At 40.6% G+C, this 23852-nt stretch overlaps 1 protein-coding gene across 3 annotated transcripts in view; it reads right to left on the reverse strand.

The window, feature by feature from the left end:
- OSBPL1A (oxysterol binding protein like 1A) overlaps nucleotides 1-23852 on the reverse strand; it is a 241841-nt gene that overhangs the window by 202470 nt on the left and 15519 nt on the right. For all 3 annotated transcript variants that reach the window (XM_077778061.1, XM_077778060.1, XM_077778059.1), the window contains 3 exons: nucleotides 20180-20302; nucleotides 14558-14643; nucleotides 13107-13181 (listed from right to left, as the gene is read on the reverse strand). In XM_077778061.1, coding sequence (XP_077634187.1) covers nucleotides 13107-13181; nucleotides 14558-14643; nucleotides 20180-20300 — 282 coding nt within the window. In that variant the 5' untranslated portion in view covers nucleotides 20301-20302. The remainder of the gene's footprint in view (nucleotides 1-13106; nucleotides 13182-14557; nucleotides 14644-20179; nucleotides 20303-23852) is intronic.

Raw genomic sequence — 23852 nt, forward strand, 5'->3', positions numbered from 1 at the left:
GGTCATGATCTCACAGTTTGTGGGTTCGAGCCCCGCGTCAGGCTCTGTGCTGACAGCTAGCTCAAAGCCTGGAGCCTGTTTTGGATTCTGTGTCTCCCTCTCTCTCTGACCCTCACTTGCTCATGTTGTCGGTCTCTCTCAGAAATAAATAAAACATTAAAATAAATAAATCAAAAGTCAGAAATGATTAAACTTAGTGAAGAAGGCATGTCCACAGCTAAGTCAGGCTGAAGGCCAGGTTCTCAGGCTAAACAGCCAAGTTGTAAGTACAAAGGAAAAGTTCTTGAAGCAAATTAAAAGGGCTACTCCAGTGAACACATGAATGATTCAAAAAAAAAAAAAAAATGCGAAACAGCCCTATTGGTAACATGGACAAAGTCTGAGTGGTCTGGATAGATCAAACCAGCCACAACATTCCCTTAAGCCAAAGCCTAATCAAGAGCAAGGCCCTAACTTTCTTCGGCTCTACGAAGGCTGAGAGAGGTGAGGAAGCTGCAGAAGAAACGTCTGAAGCCAGCAGAGGGTGATTCATGAGGTTTAAGGAAAGACGCCGTCTCCAGAACATCAAAGTGCAAGGGGAAGCAGCAAGTGCTGATGCAGAAGCTGCAGCAAGTTATCCAGGAGATCTAGCTAGATCTCTACTAAAGGTGGTTGCACTAAACAAGTGATATCTAATCTAGATGAAACAGCCTTATTTTGGAAGAAGATGCCAGCTAGGACTGCTAGAGAGAAGTCCATGCTTGGCCTCAAAGCTTCAGAGGACAGATGGACTCTCTTGTTAGGGACCACTGCAGCTGGGGACTGCAGCTAGTGAAGCCAATGTTCAAACAGCATTCCAAAATTCCTAGAGCCTATAGGAATAATGCTTAATCTACTCTGCCTGTGCTCTAGAAACAACGAAGCCCAGATGATACCACATCTGTTTACAAATGGTGGACCAAATATTTTAAGGCCACTGTTGAGGCCTACTGCTCAGAAAAAAAAGATTCCTTTCAAAATATTACTGCCCACTGACCATGCACCTGGTTACCCCAGAGCTTTGACGCGTATATAGAGTGAGATGAATGTTGTTTTCATGCCTGCCAACACAACATCCATTCTGCAGCCCATGGATCAAGGAGCATTTTCAAACTTCTAAGTCTCCTGACTTAAACAACACATTTCAGAAGACCACAGCTGCCAAAGTGATCGCTCTCATAGATCTGAGCAAAGTAACCTGGAAAACTTCTGGAAAAGATTCACCATTCTAAATGCTGCTAAGAACATTCATGATTCAAGAGAAGTGAAAATACTATCAACATTTGTGGAGTTTGGAAGAAGTTGATTCCCACCCTTTGAGGGGTTCCAGACTTCCGTGGAGGAAGTCTCTGCAGATGTGGTGGAAACAGCAAGAGAACTAGAATTAGAAGTGGAGTCTGAGGACGTGACTGGATTGCAATCTCATGATTAAACTTTAACAGATGAGAAGTTGCTCCTTATGGATGAGCAAAGAAAGTGGTTTCTTGAGACAGAATCTACTCCTAGTGAAAATGCTTTGAAGACTGTTGAAATAACAAAAGTCAGAGTATTACATAAATTAAGTTGATGTCAGGGTTTGAGAAGACGGACTCTAATTTTGAAAGAAGATCTACTATGGGTAAAGTGCTACCAAATAGCCACAATGCTACAGAGAAATGGTTCGTGAAAGGAAGAGCTGGTCCACGTGGCAAACTGCGGTCATCTTATTTTAAGAAATTGCCACAGCCACCCCTACCTTTGGCAAACACCATCGACATGGAGGCAAGACCCTCGTTAAAACTTTGGATGATGGTTAGCCATAAAGTATTTTTAATTAAAGTACATACATTGTTTTGTTAAACATAATGCTATCACATACTTAACATACTACCATGTACATGTAAACTTTATATGCACTAGGATACCAAAATATTCATTTGACTTACTCTGTTGTGATATTTGCTTTATTGATTGTCTGGAAACAAGCCCACAATCTCCCTGAGATATGCCTATAGTCTGGAATCTAAGGAAATCACCCCAAAGTAAGCACTGGCTCACCTGCTATAGTAAGATCAGGACTGGCAAACAGGCAGATAAAAGACTTTAGCTGAAATTTTTAACGAAATGCTACAGGCTGAAAGGCTAGCAAGAGAACTTCCATGGGCCACAGGTATAAGGGAAGCTTGACCCTACCTGCAGGCTCTTCCCCAAGGACCTCCGCCTGGTGCTTTAAAAGAAAGAAAAGGGGGGCTAGGCGGGGGGATGAAGGTTCAGGCAGGTAACCAGAAAGCACCTTTCCCTCCCTCCCTGGAGGAGGGCGGCTGCCATAGCTGCAGAAAAGGTGTAAAGCCCCAGGCAAGCCTCTCCTCCTCAGGTTATTCCTTAAGGAACAACACTGCGGTGGGAAGGTCAGCCAATCTCTCACCCACAGGGTACAGTGAAGATCCTCTCAGCCAAGGAGAAGGACAGGAAACAATCAACGATCCATACCACTGAAGGTCCAATACCTTTCCAGTAGGAGCAGGGTCACTGATTGACAACCATCTAAGAAATCCCTGTCCCTTAAAGGGGGACACCAGGCCTAAGATGGAGGCTGGACCAGGACAACAGAACTCACTCCATCCCCTCTTCTCACCCCGGAGACTAGCAAGTACTGAGAACAATCAAAAGTCGTCAGTTCATGGGGGAGAAACAACAGCGTGGACAAATACGTGCTCTGAGGCACAAGGCACACTAGGAAGGCCTAAAGCTTAGCGCAAAGCAGGAACACCCAAAAAACAAAAACAAAAATAACAACCCTCCAGAGAAATCTGCCCGCATCTTACGCAGAGGCAATACTTACTTTGGAAATAGAGCTTTGAAGCCGGTGGTGCGCAGAAGGTAACCATGGCAACAACTATACCCAGCCTCAGACCTACTCCAGACTAGACTGACTGGACCTTGCACAACTAAGAAGAGGTATGCTCATTTCAAGGCCCAACACTATGTACCTCTGTCTCCAATAGCTTATATATATTGTTTAATGTCCTATAATGTTACCAGACACACAAACAGCAGGAAACAGCAATCCAATGTCAAGAGACAAAGTTGTCAACGGAATGACACAGAAATGACCAAGATGTTCAAACAATCAGATAGAGAATTTAAAATAACTAGGATTACATTAAAAAGTGGAAAAGGTGGACTACAGACATAGTGAGAGAATTTCAACTGAGAAGTGCAAACTATAAGAAGAGTTAAAGGAAAATGCCAGAAATAAAAATCAGAGTAAGAGAAATAAGGAATGCCTTCTTCAATGGTATCAGTAGACATCAGGGCAAAGGTCAGGTAAGATCAGTAAACCTGAAGATAATGTTTGGCTAATTTCTACTGACCCATGACAAAAAAAAAAAAAAAAGACAAAATTAAAAAAAAAGGGGAAGAGAGAAGGATGGGAGCGAAAAAAGAAAAACAACTGAGCACCCAGTGGGTCAGTCTAACAAATGTGTAATAAGTTACTGAAGAATTTGTATGAAGCACTAGTTTCTCCATGTAGCAAAAATAAAAAAAATAGAGACAAAAGCAGTATCTGCTATGCCCATGTAATTTGAATGCCATGTTGTTAGCTATTTCCAGAACTCTCTGCAGGCCAGTCCTCCTGACCATGCCCCTCTAAACTCACTGCTCATTACTATAATTGCATCCTGGCTTCTGATGTTTAAGTGCCACCTCCAGGCCTCTACTGTTTCAGGGTCCTAGGACATGACCCTCAGCCCACATACCCCACCATCAGTGAACCAGGTCTGCAATGGCACTTCCTAATGGCAGTCCTAAACTTGAGAGGATAATTCTTAAGTTTCTCGGTGATGCTGGTGCTTGTTCCACCACTGGTCATTTCTTCCTGTTTTGATAACTGATATATCCTCTAGGGCCTTCCAGGCACAAAATGACCTGGTATGATCTTACATGCTATGTCCAATCTAGCAAGCCTTTTTATTTAAAACCTTCTACTGTCTGCAATGGCATTTCTGGCATTTTGACACCTAGAGGGGGCCACCGCTTTGTCCATGGTGCTAGGAAGCATCCAAGTAAAAACTTAATTTGTACCATCAAAAAAAGTCATGATGATGAATGATCAGAAGCTGAAGACGGTCACTGAAGAAGTCATGACACCTTGTCCAGTTTTCTGGACTTCAATCAATTTTGGACTGAAAACTCTTAAAGGAGAGACCCGATTCTGGAATGAAAGACTTTGCAACACCAAACCAAATCTACACACCCATGAATTTCCTAGACTATTCCCAAGGGTACCAATGGCCTTTCACTCAATTTACTACACTGGGGAAAAGGGAATATCCAAACATTTCAAGAATTGTTAGGTATAAGGTCCAAGCTGACACTGGTATCAAGAGACCCAAAGTGTCATCTGTCCCCTTAGTAAGGGGGCAGACATGAGAGTGAGATGATAAAGGAAAGCTTGGCCCAGGTCTGGCTCACAGTGCATACACTGGGTCCACAACCGCATCCAATAGTCACTCCCCCAGTCTATGAACACATAACTGGAATAGACACAGTTGCTGGCAAAGTCTCACACCGTTACCTTGGTCTACAGTGTAAGAGCCAAATGGATGGCTCTAAAGCTGCCCTCCCCAACCCCTGGCCAAGATAAATCAAAACTAATATCCCATATGGAGAGAAATGGGAGAAATTAGTGCCACTCTTAAACCTCAAAATGCAGGGGTGATGGTCCCATATCAAATTTCCATTTAATTCACCAGTCTGACACTGCAAAAACCAGAGGAATGTGGAGGACTGCAGTGGATCTGCAGAAACTCAAATAGCCCCAGGTACAGCCACTCTGACAGAAATGCTACCTCTGCTACAGCAAGTTACTACTACTTAAGGACATATTACGCAGCAACTAATCTGACAAATGTAGTCTTCTCTTTTCCTATCAGAATTGTTTGCATTCCCACAGACAACAGGATACATGTACAGTTTTGCCCCAGAGCCATTTGGCCATCCCTCAGAACATCACACTTTCCACTTTATCAATGACATGTTAATAGAACCAGATGAACAAGAAGAGGAAAGAATATTGAAAGCCTCAGTAAGACATGATGCTCTAGGGAGTGAGAAATAAATCTTGGGAAGAATTCAGAGACTATGCGATGTCAGTAACTTTTTAGGAGTTCAGTGGTCTGGGTAATGCCAGGACACTGTCTTCCAAGGGAAGAAGGAATTATTCCATCTTGCACTTCCCAAAACAGAGAAGGAAGTACAATGGCTGACTGGTTTCTTCCTGCTCTGGGCAGCAGCATCCACAGCTGAGGGTAATGCTGTGCTCCAAGGCTGAGAGAGGAGAGAGGCTGCCTGAACAACTGGCTTCTCTACCAAAGGCCAGGAGGTAAGAAGAGTCACCATTTTAGCAGAGGTAACTGAACTTGAACATCAGAAGAAAGGAGGACTGCACACAGTGGGGAAACGGAGGTGCATGTCTAGCCTGCAGAGGATACATATAGGTGTCTCTTGGTATTCCCTAATCTAGTTTTGACAGTAAATGAATGAGGGTAGCAACCACAAGCTTAGGAAGGGCATGACCTTCGCAAACCTCCAGTGATGAGGGCCTGAGTCACAGTACCAGGTAAGCCATGAAGATCATGGCTTGGTGCCAGCCAAGGGTAGGGTGTATCTAGAATGGACAGCAGAGGAGGGAGAAAAGGATTCAGTTGTGGCCAAAAGGCCAACTACAGCAACAATGACTGCGGTGTGCCACACTATTCCTTCCTCCTGCCACTGGGACCCAGAAGGGGCTGCTCCCAGAAGTGTAAGAAGAAGTGAATCTGAACAGAATAAAGGGTGGGATATGGCCTCAGCTGTGTTGCACCACCCAGACTCGCCCTGAAGAATAAGGGACTTATTTGCCTAGATGCGGGGAGTGACCAAGACACAGCTGTTACTTTAGTCACCCCAGGGATCGTCTCAGCTGCCTTGTGCAAGGTCACGTCCCTTCCCAGGGCAGCCTGTATCCACTGACTGACATCACCAATGTTGAGCTCCCTCACCACCGAGTGGGACAGTTCTGAAAGGTCATGTTTCTGCAGAGCTCCCCACAGTTGGCTGAGGCGTCCTGTAAGAGTGCGACACCGCTGGACTTCAGCCTCTGCCCACTCCTGCTTCCTTCCCTCCCTGCCACAGCGTGATCCCACAGCACTCCCACTGTTCTGCTGCACACTGATCTCCAGCTCAGCTGGCTTTCTGGGAAACCACCTTATAAGAAATAGCAATGTTTATGCCTACAGGGCTGTCATTCTCTATTAAATGAGATGATACTACCAAGTCATCTGTATAATAACTTATATATAGTAGGCACTTAATATATACGCATGAAAGATGGGATCTTGAACAAGACAGATAAACTTATAATAACCCGAGGATTATATGTATCTTCTATATGCCAGGTGGTGACCGATACACAGTTCCTAAGACACAGAACATAGGAAGCATGTATTTTAAAAAAAAATTTGTATTTATTTGGGGGTGGGGTGGGGACAGAAAGAGACAGAGACACAGAATCCAAAGCAGGTTCCAGGCTCTGAGCTGTCAGCACAGAGCCCAATGCAGGACTCAAACTCACGAACCTCAAGATCATGACCTGAGCCAAAGTCAGATGCTTAACCCACAGAGCCACCCATGTGCCCCAGGAAGCATGTATTTTAACTGTATTCTCAGCTCTGCTAGAAAACAGTAGTCAACACAAGGTTCAGTACCACAATCCCATTATTTACTATATTGATTGTATCCCCATTTTACACTTATCATAAAGATATAAAAAATTCAGAATGCTAACTGCATTTGAAAAATAAAGGACTACTAAATACATCTTAAAATTCTGGTATATTAATTTTTATTATAAAACACCAGCAGGGGGCGCCTGGGTGGCTCAGTGTTCACACATTAAGAAATGTGAACTATGATAAACTCATTAACTTGTGATAAATGTACATAAATCCTCCTAGTGTAGGATTTTAAAATAACCTTTAGGGATATTAAACTATGGTCAGTAATCAAACACTCTATCATAGTTAATTTACCAGATCATTCAAGTAATCCAAAAAAAAAAAAAAATCAGGAAAAAGGGGGGAAGCGATTTTTGTCTACGGATGTATGAAAAGATCAGAGAGGGGTGCCTGGGTGGCTTAGTAGGTTAAGCGTCCGACTTTCGCTTAGGTCACGATCTCGTGGTTCATGGGTTCGAGCCCCGCATCGGGCTCTGTGCTGACTGCCAGCTCAGAGCCTGGAGCCTGTTTCAGTCTGTGACTCCCTCTCTCTCTGACCCTCCCCTGCTCAGGTTGTCTCTCTCTCTCTCTCTCCTAGAAATAAATAAAACATTTAAAAAAAAAAAGAAAGAAAAGATCAGAGAACAGTCATCCTGAAGAATGAGTATAAAAATGAACAAAACTAAATCGTTTCATGGTGCTGGATATTCAGTTAAGACAAACAAACTGAGAGGCAACTCAAAAGGAACTAGAAGGTCAGGCAAGATCATCAGGTGTTGTTAGCGTTGAAGCCACAGGCCATTCCTATCCAGCACCCACCTACCTCCATCTCCTAACTGGATCACATTGTGGGGACAGAATTTCCACATATGAATTTTAGGGGGACACATTCAGTCACTAACAGAAACAATGCTGAAATATTAAAACAATTTTTTAACAAAGAGCAGAGATATCAGGTCAGGCATATTCCAGAACTCACAAGTAAAGACAAGTTAATTAAAATGGAAAAAATAACCTGAAGGGAGACAAGTCAGAATTCAGAGTTGCTAAAATGCATTATAAAAAATGTCCAATTTTGGGGGCACCTGGGTGGCTCAGTGGGTTAAGCGCCTTACTTTTGGTTTTGGCTCAGGTTATGATCTCATGGTTCATAGATTTGAGTCCTGGTCAGGCTCCACACTGACAATGCAGAACCTGCTTGGGATTCTCTCTCTCTCTCTCTCTCTCTCTCTCTCTCTCTCTCTCTCTCTCTCCCCACCGCCCCCCCCGCCCCTTCCCCTGCTCACTCTTTCTCAAAATAAACTTAAAAAAGACTTTTAAAAATTTTCCAATTTTAGGGGCATATGTACCCCAATGTTCACAGCAGCACTCCCAACAATAGCTAAAACATGGAAAGAGCCTAAATGTCCATCAGCGGACAAATGGATCAAGAAGATGTGGTTTATCTGTACAATGGAATACTACGTGGCAATGAGAAAGAATGAAATCTGGCCATGTGTAGCAACATGGAAGGAACTTGAGGGTGTTATGCTGAGCGAAATAAGTCAGACAGAGAAGGACAGATACCATATGTTTGCACGTATAAGTGGATTAGGAGGACTTAACGGAGGACCATGGGGGAGAAGGGGAAACATAGCTGGGGAGAGGGAGGGAGGCAAACCATGAGAGACTGTTGAATGTTGAGAACAAACTGAGGGCTAATAGGAATGGGGGAGACAGGAAGGGGAGTGATGGGCATGGAGGACGGAACTTGTGGGGATGAGCACTGGGTGTTATATGGAAATCAACTTGACAATAAACTATTTAAGGAAAAAATTGTCCAATTTTGAATAAAAATGTGTGAGACATACAAAAAAACAAGATACCTATAATGAGGAAAATGCGGATACGAGAAATTCACTTTCAGTGGGCTATGTTAAATTTAGCAGATAAAGAGTGTAAAGCTGTTTAAAATGTTTTAAAAAGTTTAATATCCAGAAAAATTAAAATTTTACACTAAAGAATAGCTGTGTAACACAAAAGAAGGCAGTAAAGGAGGAACAAACAAAAAACTGAGACATATAGAAAAAATATAATATCAAAGATGTAAATCCAAAATTGTTATTGTGAATAGACTGAACACTAAATCAAAAGGCAGAAACCATCAGACTAGATAAAAACCACACAACTGAAAACGTGGCCAACAGACACATGAAAAGATGTTCAACATCACTCATCATCAGGGAAATGCAGATCAAAACCACATTAAGATAATCCCCTGACACCTGCCAGACTGGCTAAAATAAAAAAAACAAACAAGTGGTGCCAAGGATGTGGATAAAAGGAGCCCCCATGCACTGTTGGTGGAAATGTAAATTGGTACAGCCACTGTGGAAAACACTATGGAGGTTTCTCAAAAAATTAAAAATAGCAATACCATATGATCCAATAATTCCACTACTGGGAATTTACCCAGGGAAAATGAAAACACTAACTTGAAAAGATGTACCCTATGTTTACTGCAGCATTATTTACAATAATCAAGACATGGAAGCAACCCAAGTGCCTATCGGTAGAAGAATGGATAAGGAAGATGTAATACACACACACACACACACACACACACACACACACACACAAAGTACACAGCTGTAAAAAGGATGTGATCATGCCATTTGAGACAACATCTTTGGACCTGGAGGGTATTATGCTAAGTGAAATAAATTAGACTGAGAAAGACAAATATCATATGACTCCTCTCATAAATGGAGTCTAACAAAATGAACGAACAAACAAAAAACAGCATCAGAACTGTAAATACAGAGAACTGATGACTGCTGGTGGGGAGGCGGGTGGGGGTGGGTAAAATGGGTGAAGGGGAGAGGGAGATACAGGCCTCCAGTTATTGAATGAATAAGTCATTGAAATGAAAAGCAGAGGATAAGGAACACAATGATACTGTATTAGTGATGTAATGGGACAGATGGTAGCTACACCTGCAGTGAACAGAGCAAAATGTACAATAAACCCATCAAGTCACTAAGTTGTACACCTGAAAGGAATGTAACATTGTGTGTCAACTATACTAAAAAACCTCACATAACTGTAAGCTGTCTACAAGAAACATTATATTCGAAGATACAGAGAAGTAGAAAATGAAAGGAGTGGACAAGATATACAACACAACCAATAACCATGAGACAGCTAGACTAGCTCTATTAACATAAAACAAAATAAACTTTATGACAGGAAATACTACTGAAGGTAAAGACATTTTGTAATGATAAAAAAGTCAATACATGAGGAAGGTATATGTCATATAATATATTCCATATAACCCCATTATAGATATAGACCCAACAGAGTCCAAAGATTCATGAAGCAGAAACTGACAGAATTCTAGCTAGACTTCAATACCACATTCTCAATATTTGATAAAAGACACAAAATCAGTTAAGGATAAAAAATGTGAACAAGCTTATTCACTAACCCAATGGACATTTATGGAATACTCCACCCCAAAACAGCAGAATATACATTATTTTCAAGCACTCAAGGAACATTCTCCAGGACAGATCAAGTGCTATGTCACAGATTAATTCCCAATAGGTTTTAAAAGAATGTTACATTTTTCAATAAATAATTCAAAGTATGTTATGTGACCATAAGGGAAATTAAATTAGAAATCAATGATACTAAGAAATTTGGAAAATTCCAAATATGTGTCAGAAATACTTGTAAACCTATGGGCAAAGAAGAAATCACAAAAAAAAAATTAGGAAAGTATCTTAAAATGAATGAAAACAAACACACAACATGTCAAAATGTATTTTACGCAGCTAAAATGAAAATGTATAGCTTTAAGTGCCTATACTAGAAAAGAACAAAGTGAGGCACCTGGATGCTTTAGTCAATTGAGCATCTGACTTCAGTTCAGTTCATCTCTCAGTTTATGAGTTCAAGCCCCATGTTGGGCTCTGTGCTGAAAGCTCAGAGCCTGAAGCCTGCTTTGGATTCTGTATCTCCCTGTCTCTCTGCCCCTCCCCTGTTCACACTCTGTCTCTCTGTCTCTCTCTCAAAACTAAACATTAAAAAATTTTTTAAAAAGATCAACAAAATTGACAAATCTTTAGCCAAACCAATGGAAAAATAAACAAATTAGCAAAAACAAATAAAATAAGGCCTATTATTTCCAACCTAGCAGATATGAAAACAATAGGAGAATATTAATAATTTTATGCCAGCTAATTTAGCTGAAATGGAAAAATACCCAGAAAGGCAAAATAACCAAAATGGACTCAGTAAGAAATAAAAAATTGGAACAGATCTACATCAAGTAATTAAGTTGTTTCAATAATTTAAAATCTTCCTACACAGAAAGTCCAAGCACAGATGGCTTACCTGGTGAATTCTATCAAATAGTTAAAGAAGTAGCAAAGCCAGTCCTTCACAAACTATTTCAGAAAACAGAAGAAAGGAACATATTCCATCTCCTTCTATAAATAAGGCCAGAATTACCCATTACCAAAGCCAAATAAACACATTTCAAGAAAAGAAATCTAGAGCAGGATCTCTCATGAATACAGACCCAAAAAATCCTTAAAGTATTAGCAAACAGAATTCAGCAACACATAAAAACAATTATTGTCTGATATTTACACAGGAATGCTTAAGATCTCCAAATCAATTAATGTAATATGCTATATTAAGACTAATGAAAAAAATCACATGATCATTCTAAAAGACAGAGGAATAGCATTTGACATCTATTGATGATAAAAAAAAAAAAACTTTCAAGAACCAGAAATACAGTAGCAATTCCTCAACCTAATAAGGAGGATCTAAGAGAAACTTAACACCATACTTACTGGTAAAAGACGAGATACTATTCCCCTAGGATCAAACAACAAGGATTTACGCTCTCATTGTATTTATTCAATAGTATACTAGGACCTAGTAAAATAAAGAGTGGGGGTTTAGGGGGGGAGAAAGTATCTTCCTTCCTGGAAAGGAAGAAGTACATTTGTCTTCATTTGCAGATGATAAGATCCACTGTAGACCATGCTATGGTATTTACAAAAATCTACTAGAATAAAGAAGTTCAGCAAGTACACAGGATACAGATCAACAACAAAAAACAACTTGTCTTTCTATATAATTGCAACAGAAGTCAGAAAAGGAAATTTAAAGAAAAATTCCATTCAAAATAGCATCAAAAAGAATATAATGCCTACAAAAAAATTCAACAGGAATAGAAGATCTGTACATTGAAAATTTCAAAACACTGCTGAGAGAAATTAAGGATCTAAATAAAAGGACAGGCATTTTACATTCATGGATTGGAAGACTCAATATTGTTAAAGCGGCCATTCTTCCCAAATGGGTCTAAGATTCTAGACAACACAACCTCAATAAAAATTCCAACAGGTGTTTTTGTAGAATAGGACCCTAAAATTTATACAGAAAAGCAAACTTTTGACTGAAAATAGCTAAAATATTATAAGTCACTGTTGGAAAACTCAGACTACTCAATATCAAAATTTAATTATAAAGCTACTGCAACAAAGAGGGTATAGTACTGACATAATGATAGACATAGGTCAAAGGAGGAGAACAGAAAGTCTAGAAGTAAACTTCACATTTATGTTCACATTTCAACAAGGGTGCCAAGGCAATACAATAGGAAGAGTCCTTTCAGTAAACTGTAAGGATGAAAAAAATGTGGTATAGCCATAAAACAGAATGTTCTTCAGCCTCGAAAAGGAAGAAATTACTGATACATGGATGCTACAGCATTGATAAACTCCAGTAATATCATATTAAAGAAGCCAGATACAAAGTTTGTATGATTTCATTTCAAAAGAAATTTCTTGAAAAGACCAATATCCTAGAGATAGAAAGCCAATCAGTGGTAGTCTGAGGTGTGGGAAAGCAGCAGCAAATGAACACAAACAGGTATAAGGAAACTGAGCTGATGGAAATGTTCTAAAACTGGATTGTGGTGATGGCTATACAACTGTGTAAATGCACCAAGAATCAGTGAAATGTGCACTTACAGTAGGTGAGTTTCATGCAAGATCTAATTATCTCTCAATGGAGAGGTTTTTATAAGAAAAGGAACAAGGTTCCTTTCTTCAGGGAGGTTCCCCATCCCTGAAGGACACAAGAAGGGACAGAAGGAGTCCCTACCGGGAGGCCAGAGTGGAAGTACCTGACCTTGTTGTCCATTCTAAGAGCCTCTGGCCTTTTGACCCATAGAGCTGGTGTATGTATTTGTTGTGGCTTTTCTCAGTTGCTATTCAGGGTCATAAAACACAGGCGACTTCTTGTCCAAATACTCCACTTGCAACACTGAACATGGAATGCTCTCACCTTTCGTCCCGTGAAGGCAGCTCGATGAAGCGGTGTGTCTCCCATGTCATTCAATACATTCACTTCAGCACCAGCCTGACAAACATGAGAACTTAAGACATCTTCCATGGGCCGTGAAATATTAAGTATTTCTCTTTTTTTCAAAGATTTTATTTTTAATTTCTACACCCAACGTGGGACTCAAATTTACAACCCTGAGATCAAGAGTTGCATGCTCTAAAGACTGAGTCAGCGAGGAGCCCCAAAATATATTAAACACTTCAAAATTAAAATCATTGTTAATATTGATTGGTTGTCACTGCTAACATTCGATTTAATTCACAGTAAAACAATAAAGCTTCCTGAAAGGTAAAAGTCTGCCTGAGAGGTAGAAGAGTAAAAAGCTACTTTTCTTTAAAAATCTATAGACTTCCACTCTACTTTAGAAATCCAAATACTGAAAAGAGAACGGTCTGAATGAAACACCACATTTTGGGGGCACCTGGGTGGCTCAGTGGATTAGGCATCTGACTTGTGATTTCCTCAGGTCATGATCTCACAGTTGTGAGGTCAAGCCCCACATCAGGATCCATTCACAGAGCCAGCATGGGATCCTCTTTCTCCCTCTGTTTCTCTTTCTCTCAAAAATAAATATTTTTTAAAAACACCATATTTTCTCCATCAATTTAATAGGTTCTCAGGAAGGAAAAAGATGCCACTATTTTAATGTAAAGTTTACTAATTAAATTTGAAGACATAATTTCAGAAATACCAATATGTGAAAAAAATTATAGAATTGAAAAATGTGAGGTCTTAAATCATATGGTGCTCACTAAGAGATTCTGACATCATTTTTGAATCATTTAAGATGTGCTTTGGTTATTTTTTTAACTGTTATGTTAAACACTAATAATATCTTCACATTAATTCATACATCCATTTTTGTAATTTAAAAAAATCAGTAATACAAAAATCAAATGACTAAGCAAACAGAATTGTAATTAATCATAAGGTAACCTAATTCACGTACTTCGCAAAGAACAAATAAGTGTGTTAGTGATGAGCTGTTGCTTTAAATAAGCCATTATGGTCACTTGGCTTTTCTAAGACTTTCAGAATTCCCATAACAGCAATATTTATTCATTTAAAAATTAGAGCCATAGGGTCGCCTGGGTGGCTTAGTTGGTTAAGTGTCCAACTCCTGATTTCAGCTCAGGTCATGATCTCACAGATTGTGGGCTAGAGCCCTGCATGAGGCTCTGTAGTGAGCATGGAGCCTGCTCAGGAGTCTATCCCCTCCTTTTCTGCTATTCCTCCCCGACTTGTGCATGTGCTTGCTTGCTCTCAAAAAAAAAAAAAAAAAAAAAAGAGAGGGAGAGAGAGAAAAAGAAAAAGCAGGAAGAAAGATAGGAACAGAGAAGCCAAAAAGAAGGGAGAACACNAGAAGAAAAAAAATAGAGCCATATACATACCTTTAACAGATCCTGGACCACTTCTCTATGTCCAAAATAGCATGCCAGATGAAGAGGTGTCCACCCCAAATTCGACTTACTTCTTCCTAAAAATGGAAAAAGATAAGGCATTTTTAGACGTTATTTAGGGAACTTATACGAAATTTTCTCTTTACCGAGGTACTCCCATACCATAGTTAGAAGCATAACAAGTGTAATGGATTAGAACCCATAAGCCCCAGATTCTGGTGCCACCTTCCTGACTAACTCAATGTCCTCCTTCTTAAAAGAGTGGGGGGAGACACAATGGGGGTCCCGTTCAAAGTAGATGATCTCTAGTTGGCTGGGAGTCTGAGTCTCTAACCACCTCTCCATCATCTAACAAAGACGTGGTTCTCCTGGCACAGTAGTTCATGAAAAGCTGCCTTCTTTGAAAACCTGTGCCTTGTCAGGAGCGTGAATGCAAACAGGGAATTGATAAAGAATCGTTACTGCAGCATTTGGAAAATTGTTAGCTCTGCAGACAGTGACAGAAAATGGAGTCCCGACTCCAGATAAAATCTCAAGTAATGAGGATATGGGTTACCAGAGTAGTAGAGTCTTACTAGATAAGAAGAACCAAAATTAAGAGCAATGAAATGTCAGATCCTTGCTGAGGAGAGGTACAGAGTAACTGAGCGTGACAAAAAGATACCATACGGTACAATCCAGGGGGAAAAAAAATGGGCATTGTAGCTTAGAGCTGAGGTAGCTCCAAAGGTTAAAATTCCCACTGAGGCTTAAGAGAATATAGCCTATCAAATTCCAAAGCCCAGCACCGCGGAGGGTCCACCAAAGCCAGCAGCACGCTGTTGCCGGTGGGGCACTCCCCTGGAGGGGGTGGAGGTTTAATGGCTGCCCTCCATTCCCAGATTTCAGGTTCTGAGCCAAAAGAAACCCCAGGCACCAGCCTCAGTGTACCCAGAACAAGCCTCGCACAGCTCCGAGGGACTGCTGCCACCAACAGTGTCCTGTGATTGTTTAGCACGTACCCAGACTCCCACAATGGTTTCCCCTAAAGTGTGTGCCCTCTGGAACCTGTAATTCCAGTCAATGAATCCTCCAGCCACGGTCTGTTTGTTGGGACATTTCTTTTACCTTCTGTCCTTAAGTGAAACCTGATATTCTTTTCCTGATGACAGGGACTCTCCTTTATCACCTAGGTGGAGTCTCCCCTCCCCCATTTCCCACACTCACTAGTCCTCACACAACAGAAGCCACGGGAACCTCCCCCCAACCCCACATCAAAACCCAACACTGTCTGTAGTCAAGGACTCCACTCACATTGCAACCCCTCTTGTGAGACTTCTGCCATTAAGCTTCAAACACCTTCTCTACTGTCATTTACCAGCCTCCCACTGGCAAACCCCTCACCAACTAACTCTGGGGGACAGTCTTTCTCCCCGTGCAAACCCTGCACCTGTCCTAAGGGTGTCTGCTTACTTATTCGGTATGCCAGCCCCCATGTTTCTCAGCGCCCTCATTTACCCGCAAACTCTACCTCTGCTCAATGTCACAGGCTCAGGGCCTGTGTGTCATTATCATCTCTGAGCTCATAAACTCCCCACTTTTCAGCTTATTCACACAGTTGTACTCCCAGACTTGTTCAGCTGAATCAGCCTTTCATCCTTTAATCACTTCTCCCGTATGTAAACACCTCCATCTTTACTTCTGTCAACATATCCAGTATTTTGATCTCTCACTTTAACTTCTTTGCCAGTACCCTTAATAACCCTGCCAGAGTAGCCTACGAAACCCATAAACCTGATCAGTACACTAGCCTGATTTTCCATATAACGACACCCAGGTTGCTAAACAGTGGGAGAACAAAAATAACAAAATTCTGTGGATTCACAGCATCATAAACTCAGGATCTCATATTTCAGTGAGCCTCTAGACACTGCCTGGCAATCCTTTTCAGAATACCCTATTCAGTGGGCTCTCCTACAGTCCACACTTCAAGTGACTTCAAGTCACCACTGTTCTCCTCAAGCCTCTTCCCCAAATACCTCTCCTTAGCAAAGGGCCTCAGTCTCTTAGCTTCACGAGGAGAAGTAAAGCTTTCATGGAGTCCCCTGAGCTTCCTGGAGCCAAATCTACCACCACCGTACCCCCATCTACAGGCATTCTTCCATCCTTCCCTCCTGAGGCCTAAGACTAATCCAGATCCTGTGCCCTGAACTCTATCCCTTTCTGCTTCTGAGGCACTTTTCTCCTGCCTTCTGCCTCTTCCTCCTCACTTAAGAGTAAGGAGGAAGTAAGGAACACTTGGATCTCTGCTATCTTACAAGCAAGAGCAGCAAAAGCCCTATCTGATGCGATCCTCCCTACCAGCTACTGAGCTCTTCACTCTTCCTTCCTACTCTGCCTTCACTTACTCTCTCCACCCCATTAACTCCCGTCAGGCCCCCACCACTCATGGCCAATTAGGCTCATCTCCCACCGTGTCATTCAAATGGTCCTCCAGTTTTAATCTGCAAATGCTATCACCGAGTCCCCGGGACACTTTTTAGCTGTCACAGCACAGTGTCACTGCATATAGCACTGGACAGTATGGCCCACATGCCTTCCGGGCTGCCACAGCCCTGCAACTCTGCAGGGTTTCCATTGCCTTGGCACTTCTTTCAGGATCCTTTGGAAGCTCCCCTGTCCAATTAGTCCTTCACTGTTGGGATCTCCAATAATGGGACCTCCTGGCCCTCATTTTTTCCTGTGGTACTGACTTCAAAATCCATATTCCAACTCTTTACTAGACACCTCCAGTTGGATGATACAAAATACTCTGTCTCAAAAAGCACAAATCTGAGGGGAACCTGGGAAGCCCAGTTGGTTAAGCATCCAACTTTGGCTCACTCATGATCTCACAGTTCATGAGTTCAAGTCCCATGTCGGGCTCTGTGCTGACAGCTCAGAGCCTAGAGGCCGCTTCAGATTCTGTGTTTCCTTCTCTCTGACCTGTGTGTCTCTCTCAAAAATAAACATTCAAAAAAATTTTTTTAAAGGCGGTTAGATAGGTTCTAACAGGATACCTGTAGGCCAGCAAAGCGAAGTCACGGGCGGCTATCAGGAGAGTCCGAGGCCTGCTCTGGCAGCACTCCAGAAGGTGCTGTTTCAAACCAGACAGGCCCAACGAGGCAGAGGCCCTAACAGGAACCCCCAAGGCCAAATACGGAAGAAAAGGTGCAAAACTCCGCCTCAAAGAAATCTCACCTCAGTAATGAATATTCCACCTCATGGTCAACAACTGTCAATGACAGATAGAAACCCAACCCCCAGGGCATGCAGTTCCCTCCCATCCCTCCTGCCCTCTAGCTCACCACTCTCACCTCTCAAGACTATACTTTTTGCTTTAATAAACTTTCCCGTCTTTGTGGCTCATCTGCTGTGTTACCTCATCTGCTGTGTTACCTATCTGTTCTTGAATTCCATGACACCTTTGCGATGGGCTGTGTTGAGACCCCAGAGCCAGGGGCTCCCAGTTCACCCAGCAATAACACCACTTATAGAATTTACAGAAAGTGTACGGTGCACATAAACATTAATATTTGCAAGAAAGTCTCACCATTAACAATAGACAGAACCGTGAACACACAGCAACAGCCATAAGGAAAATAGATTTGATCCTCCTTTGTCCGCCTATCCTAGAAACATGGGCCTTAACCTTCAGCTGTAGGCCAGTACTTCCTTCTGTCACTTTCAACTTGACATCGGCAATTCCTTCCAACCAATAACATCTCTATGTTGATTAAGCTTTAATTCTTAAAGAATTATAGTACATTTTACCATTTTCTCAACTTCTCTGGGGTTGGAAAAACAAGTTAGATAGAAAAGAAATCCTAGAAAATGTCAGACACAGGCTATCTCTATGGGGAAACACCACTCACGTCTAGTCCCCCGGCCCCTATTCACTGTATTGGTGAACTGCACATCTCCTGGTAGGTCACTCCTCTACAAAAATCCTTTAAACTGCTCGAGACAAAGTCTGATAGGTATAACGATGAAATTTTGAAAAAGCACTCACATCTATTTCATAGTTTTACATTTCCCAGTAGATGATTTTCCACCAAGTCACCTGAAGTAACCATGGGTAAGGATGGAAAGGGTACATAATAAAGGGTCATTAGGATTACCAAGTGCCAGGAACGTTTCTGGCATTCAAAATAATATCCCAAGATAAAGATTAAGAACTGGTCTATGCTGGAGGACCAGGAGGATTTTTACAATTCCTTTAGCATACCAAAAACAACTCCTATTTTCTGGACAACTCATTTCATCGTTCTCTCTGCTGCAAACATAATAACCCATAAGGTTTATTGGGTGTTTGTTGGGTGAAGCCATAAGGTTTGTTGCTCAGGACAGAGGAAGAATGTGACCCAGCAGAATAAAATATGCACCAGGGACAGAGGACTGTGAGAAAGACACAAATGAAGAGACATGGTGCCCAGAGAGCGAGATCAACCAAGAACAGGCAAGTGGCATCTGGGTGACAGGGAAAGATATCCTAGCAACCACCTATCCCAGCACCCACCTGCAAGGTGGCCACAAAGTAATAGTCACAGAGCACTACTTGTATGACACATGGAGAGACAGGAGTCTGACTTTGTCCCAAGGTTCAGCTATAAATGCTTCAGGAGCACTGGGAAGACAAGGGTCACTGAGAAACCAAAGGCTACAAAGGAAACAAGGCTAATCTTTATTGTTAAACACCAGCTTAGGTAGATGGGGCAAGGAGAGCAGAGAGGCTCCGGAAGACCAATTATTTATCAAAAAGCAACTGAGATCAAGATACCCAAAGACGGACATTTATTTAGTCCTCCATACTCCAAGAAGGAGAAGGTGCTTGTTGAAATAGCAGAGCCATTTTAGAAAATAAATTCTATTTCTCTGCACACTTGAGTGTAATACGTACAACTCTGCCACAGGTGCATTAGGATTTGGCTGCTATTTACCTTCCCTCCCCTCACCCTTCCTGCCTGCAGGCCCTTGCCACCTAGACTGCCTGTCACCTCAGGACCTTGGCACATGCTGTATCTTCTCCCTTATACACTTTTCTTCTCCATTTTCACCTGGTTAAGTTCTACACACTCTTTATAAATAACCCTAGAATCATTTCCTTTAAGAAGCTAATCCTTCTAGGTTCAGTTACAGACCTCTCCTATGGGATCCCATGACACCCTGGGGTTCCATATTCTGGTACATATTGTGAAGTGTAGACTAGTCTCATCTATTAATCCTCTACACTAGTCTCTAGGAGGACAGGGATCCTGCCTAACACCACCTGCAAGGTACGTCACAGGACTCTGGACATAAACTGAACACTCAAACTGGTTGATTTCACTATAAAACCCTAGCAAAGCTTGCAACTTGTAGGCTCAGGGTCACTACTGTAGCTGATAAAATTGTCCTAGACCTTAAACCTTAAGACTAGATCTCAATTTCTCTGACTTAGGCCTATGAGAGATCTTTTACCTACTCTTATGAAGATTCTTTCTAAAAAAAGATCTAGGAATTTATTTCTAGCAAGACCAAAAAGATTTGTGCTAAATAAATGACAGAGTTGTGTGTACTCACAAGAAAAAGCTAAAAAACCCACTCAAAGCTTACCTTTGCAATTAATGTCAGCAATGACTTCATTCCTTTCCATAATTTCTAGTAACTGTCGAACTTCTTCAGCATTGCCATTTCTGGCATGATGGAGAAGCTCCTGTTCTGCTTCAGTATTCATTTCTAGATTTAAAAATAATAATATTGCCATATCAAATAACAAACACAATTACCTTTTGGAAACTATCTGCTAACACAAAAAAAAAGTCACTTGACAAGTAATAAGAAAGACATAAGAACTGACTAAATGAATCAGTTGCAGGGTCAGGACTTGACCCTGAGACTCCTTGCCCTTATTATTATTATTATTATTATTATTACTGAAAAAATGTACTAGACATTTGGGCAAGTTTCATAATTTCTCAAAGCCTCAGTTTCCTTATCTGCAAAATAACCAACCTCATGAGCTGTTATAACATCATATTTGACAGAATGCTTTTACGGACACTAAACATTTCGCAAATGGTTAATACATTATATGGCTAGATATAAAATTAAAATGTGGTCATTACAATAACAATAAACATTCCTTTGTTTCCTCTTTTGTATTTTACTAAGCTTCAAAATAAATATAGAGGACTACAACCAAATTTAAGCCATTTGTCAAAATGTTGTAAGTAGCAATTCACAGAATATAAATTTCTTTCTTACTAATAAATGCAAATAAAATGATTTTTTTTGCCTACAAGATTAAGAAAATTAAAGTATATGCCTGAAACTAACATAACACTGCATGTCAACCATAATTCAATTTTTTAAGAAAGATGAAACATGCGTAATACTGTCATGGACAGAAAGCAGGCACTTCAGTAAACTGTTAATATGAATATAAATGCATATAATCTCTCATATTACAGGGGTAAGGGCTCCAATTTGTCAATAAATACACAGACACTTGGGAGAAGATTCTACTAAGATGACTAGAGTATGGAAACACCAGGCATCTGTCTGTCTCCCCACCTAGATAACAAGTGCACTGGCAGAATTGGCCTGATGTAACTATTTTGGAACTGTGGGATCTACTGAAGGCTTGCCACCACCAGAGAAAGTTTGGACAGTGATCTGTGGTTAATTCATGTCGATTTAAGCTCTTAGCAAGGCAGCAGCTGCCCATCTCCACCCCCAAACTTTCCCAGTGCATACATTCCTGAAATGGCTTGCAGGAATCAAGGTGAGCAAAAAGACCTCTGTACTCCAAATACTGGAAAGCTGAGCTCTGATTGCTGCTGCTTCTGATCACAGAGATGCAAAGAGGCAAGTAGCCTCTTTCGTTGCACCAGTTCTCACTGCTTTAAGCCCCTCCAGTGGGCTGAACTTCAGGGGATTTAAAGGACCGGCATTCTTTTTTGTTTCCTCCCCTCCCCCTTCATTTCTAGGTTTTTCCCCATTTAAGAGCCAGACACTAAAGACTAGGACACTGAAAAACAACTGCATTTATGGAGAAAATTAGAACATGACTGCTCATGACCACCAAAAGGCTCAGAAAAGACCTGAGCCTGACCTGAAGTTTATTGCTAAGGCTGACTTCAGCACAGAGGCAGCCTACAACAATACAAAAAACATATTAGAAAATTAGAGGAGAATTTGCTGTCTAGAATTAGTACATTAGATTCAAATGTCCAGTTTTCAATAACGAAAAAAGTTACAAGGCATATCAAGAAACAAAAGTAGAGCCCAAAGGGAAAAACAATTCAATAGAAACTGTCCCTAAAGAAGATCTGATGGCTAATATACTAGACAAAAGGCATCAAAAAGATATTCAAAGATCTAAAGGAAGAGATGGGGGAAGGCAAAATGCATAAACAAAACGAAAATATGAATAAAGAGATAGAAAACCTAAAAAGAAACAAAGAAGAAATTCTTGAGCTGAAAAGCACAATAACAAATGAAAAATTCACCTGAGAGATTCAAAGGCATATTTGTACAGGCAGAAGACTCAGAAAACGTGAAAGATTGGACATGGAAATTATGGAGTCTGAGGAAGAGAAAGAAAAAAGACTGAAAACCAAACAGAGCTTAAGAGACCTGCAGGACACCAAAGGGCAGTTCAACGTGCATCACGAAGTCCTAGAAGAAGAGGGAGGACAAGGGTTGAGTTATTGGAGAAATAAAAGCTGAATACATCCCAAATTTGAGAAAAAAAATATGAATATAAATATCTGAGAAGATCAATGAACTCTAAGGGGAACTCAAAGAGATATACTATATAGTCTAACTTCCAAAAGAGAGAATCTGGGCAATAGCAAGAAAGAAGTAAGTCATCACATACAAGGCATCCAGGGTAGGAAGACTGGCAGATTTCTCACCAGAAACTTTGGAGGACAGAGGGCAGTATGCAAATGTATTCAAAGTGCTGAAAGAAAAACTATCCTATATCTGGCAAAATTGCCTTCAAAAGTGAGAGAGAAATTAAGACATCCCCATAAAAGCAAAAGCTGAGGGAGTTCATTACCACTAGACCTGTTGTTTCAAGAAATTCTCAACAGAGCCTTGCAAAGTTAAGACAAAAGCACACTAGACATGAACTCAAAGCCATGTGGAGAAATAAACATCTTGATATACGTAAATACATGCACAATTACAAAAGATAGTGTTATATAACAATGGTTTATAGCTGTACTTTTTGTTTTCTACATGATTTAAGAGTAACACATTTAAAGAAAAAAATATTGGCTTAAAAGTTGGTATTATTATAATTCTGTCTTCACACTCCAAACCTTATTTTCTACATAATTTAAGAGACTAATACATTTAAAAGAATTATTTTTGTTTTGGGTACACAGTGTACAAAGATGTAATTCTGTGACATCAGTAGCCAAAAGGGCTGGGAACAGAGCATAAAGGAGGAAGGTTACTGTGTGTTAAGTTAAACTTGTATAAATTCAAATTAGTTCTATAACTGTAGGATGATCAATGTAATCCCCATGGTAACTCCCCTCCCAAAAGCATAGCTACAGAATCTACAGAAAATACTTTAAATATTTCAGTATAAAAAAAATGAAATTTCAAGGAACTCTAAATAGCCAAAACAATCTTGAAAAAGGAGGCAATGCTGGAGGACTGACACTTCCAAATTTCAAAGCTTCTGTAATCAAACACTGGGGTACTAGCATAAAGACAGACATCTAGAACAGTGGAATAAGATACGGAAGCCAGAAATGTGTGTGTTTATGGTCACTGTGTACATGTTCAATGATTGTTTTACAAAACTGCCAACATGATTCAACAGTCCTGTCAACAAATGGTGTTGGGAAAACTGAAAATCCACATGGAAAAGAGTAACGTTGAACTTTTACCTAAAACCTCATATTCAAAACTAATTCAAATTGGATCAAAGATCTAAATGCAAAACAGAAAACAATGAAACTCTTAGATGAAAACATAGGGCAAATGTTTCATGACATTAGTTTTGGCAATGATTTCTGGATAGAACAAGGGCATGGGTAACAAAAAAAAAAAAAAGACAAAAGTGGACATAGAATTTTTAAATTCTGTGCATCAAAAGCCACTATCAGAGTTAAAACACAAATCACAAGAACAGAGAAAAGATTTGCCAATCATATATTTGATACGGGATAATAACCAAAATACACAGAGAACTCCTAAAACTCAAACAAAACCCAGATCAAAAATAGACAAAGTACTTGAATAGACATTTCTACAAAGAAAAGAT

Source organism: Crocuta crocuta, unplaced genomic scaffold (genome assembly GCF_008692635.1).
Source record: "Crocuta crocuta isolate KB4526 unplaced genomic scaffold, BGI_CrCroc_1.0 scaffold26, whole genome shotgun sequence".
Lineage (NCBI taxonomy): Eukaryota > Metazoa > Chordata > Mammalia > Carnivora > Hyaenidae > Crocuta > Crocuta crocuta.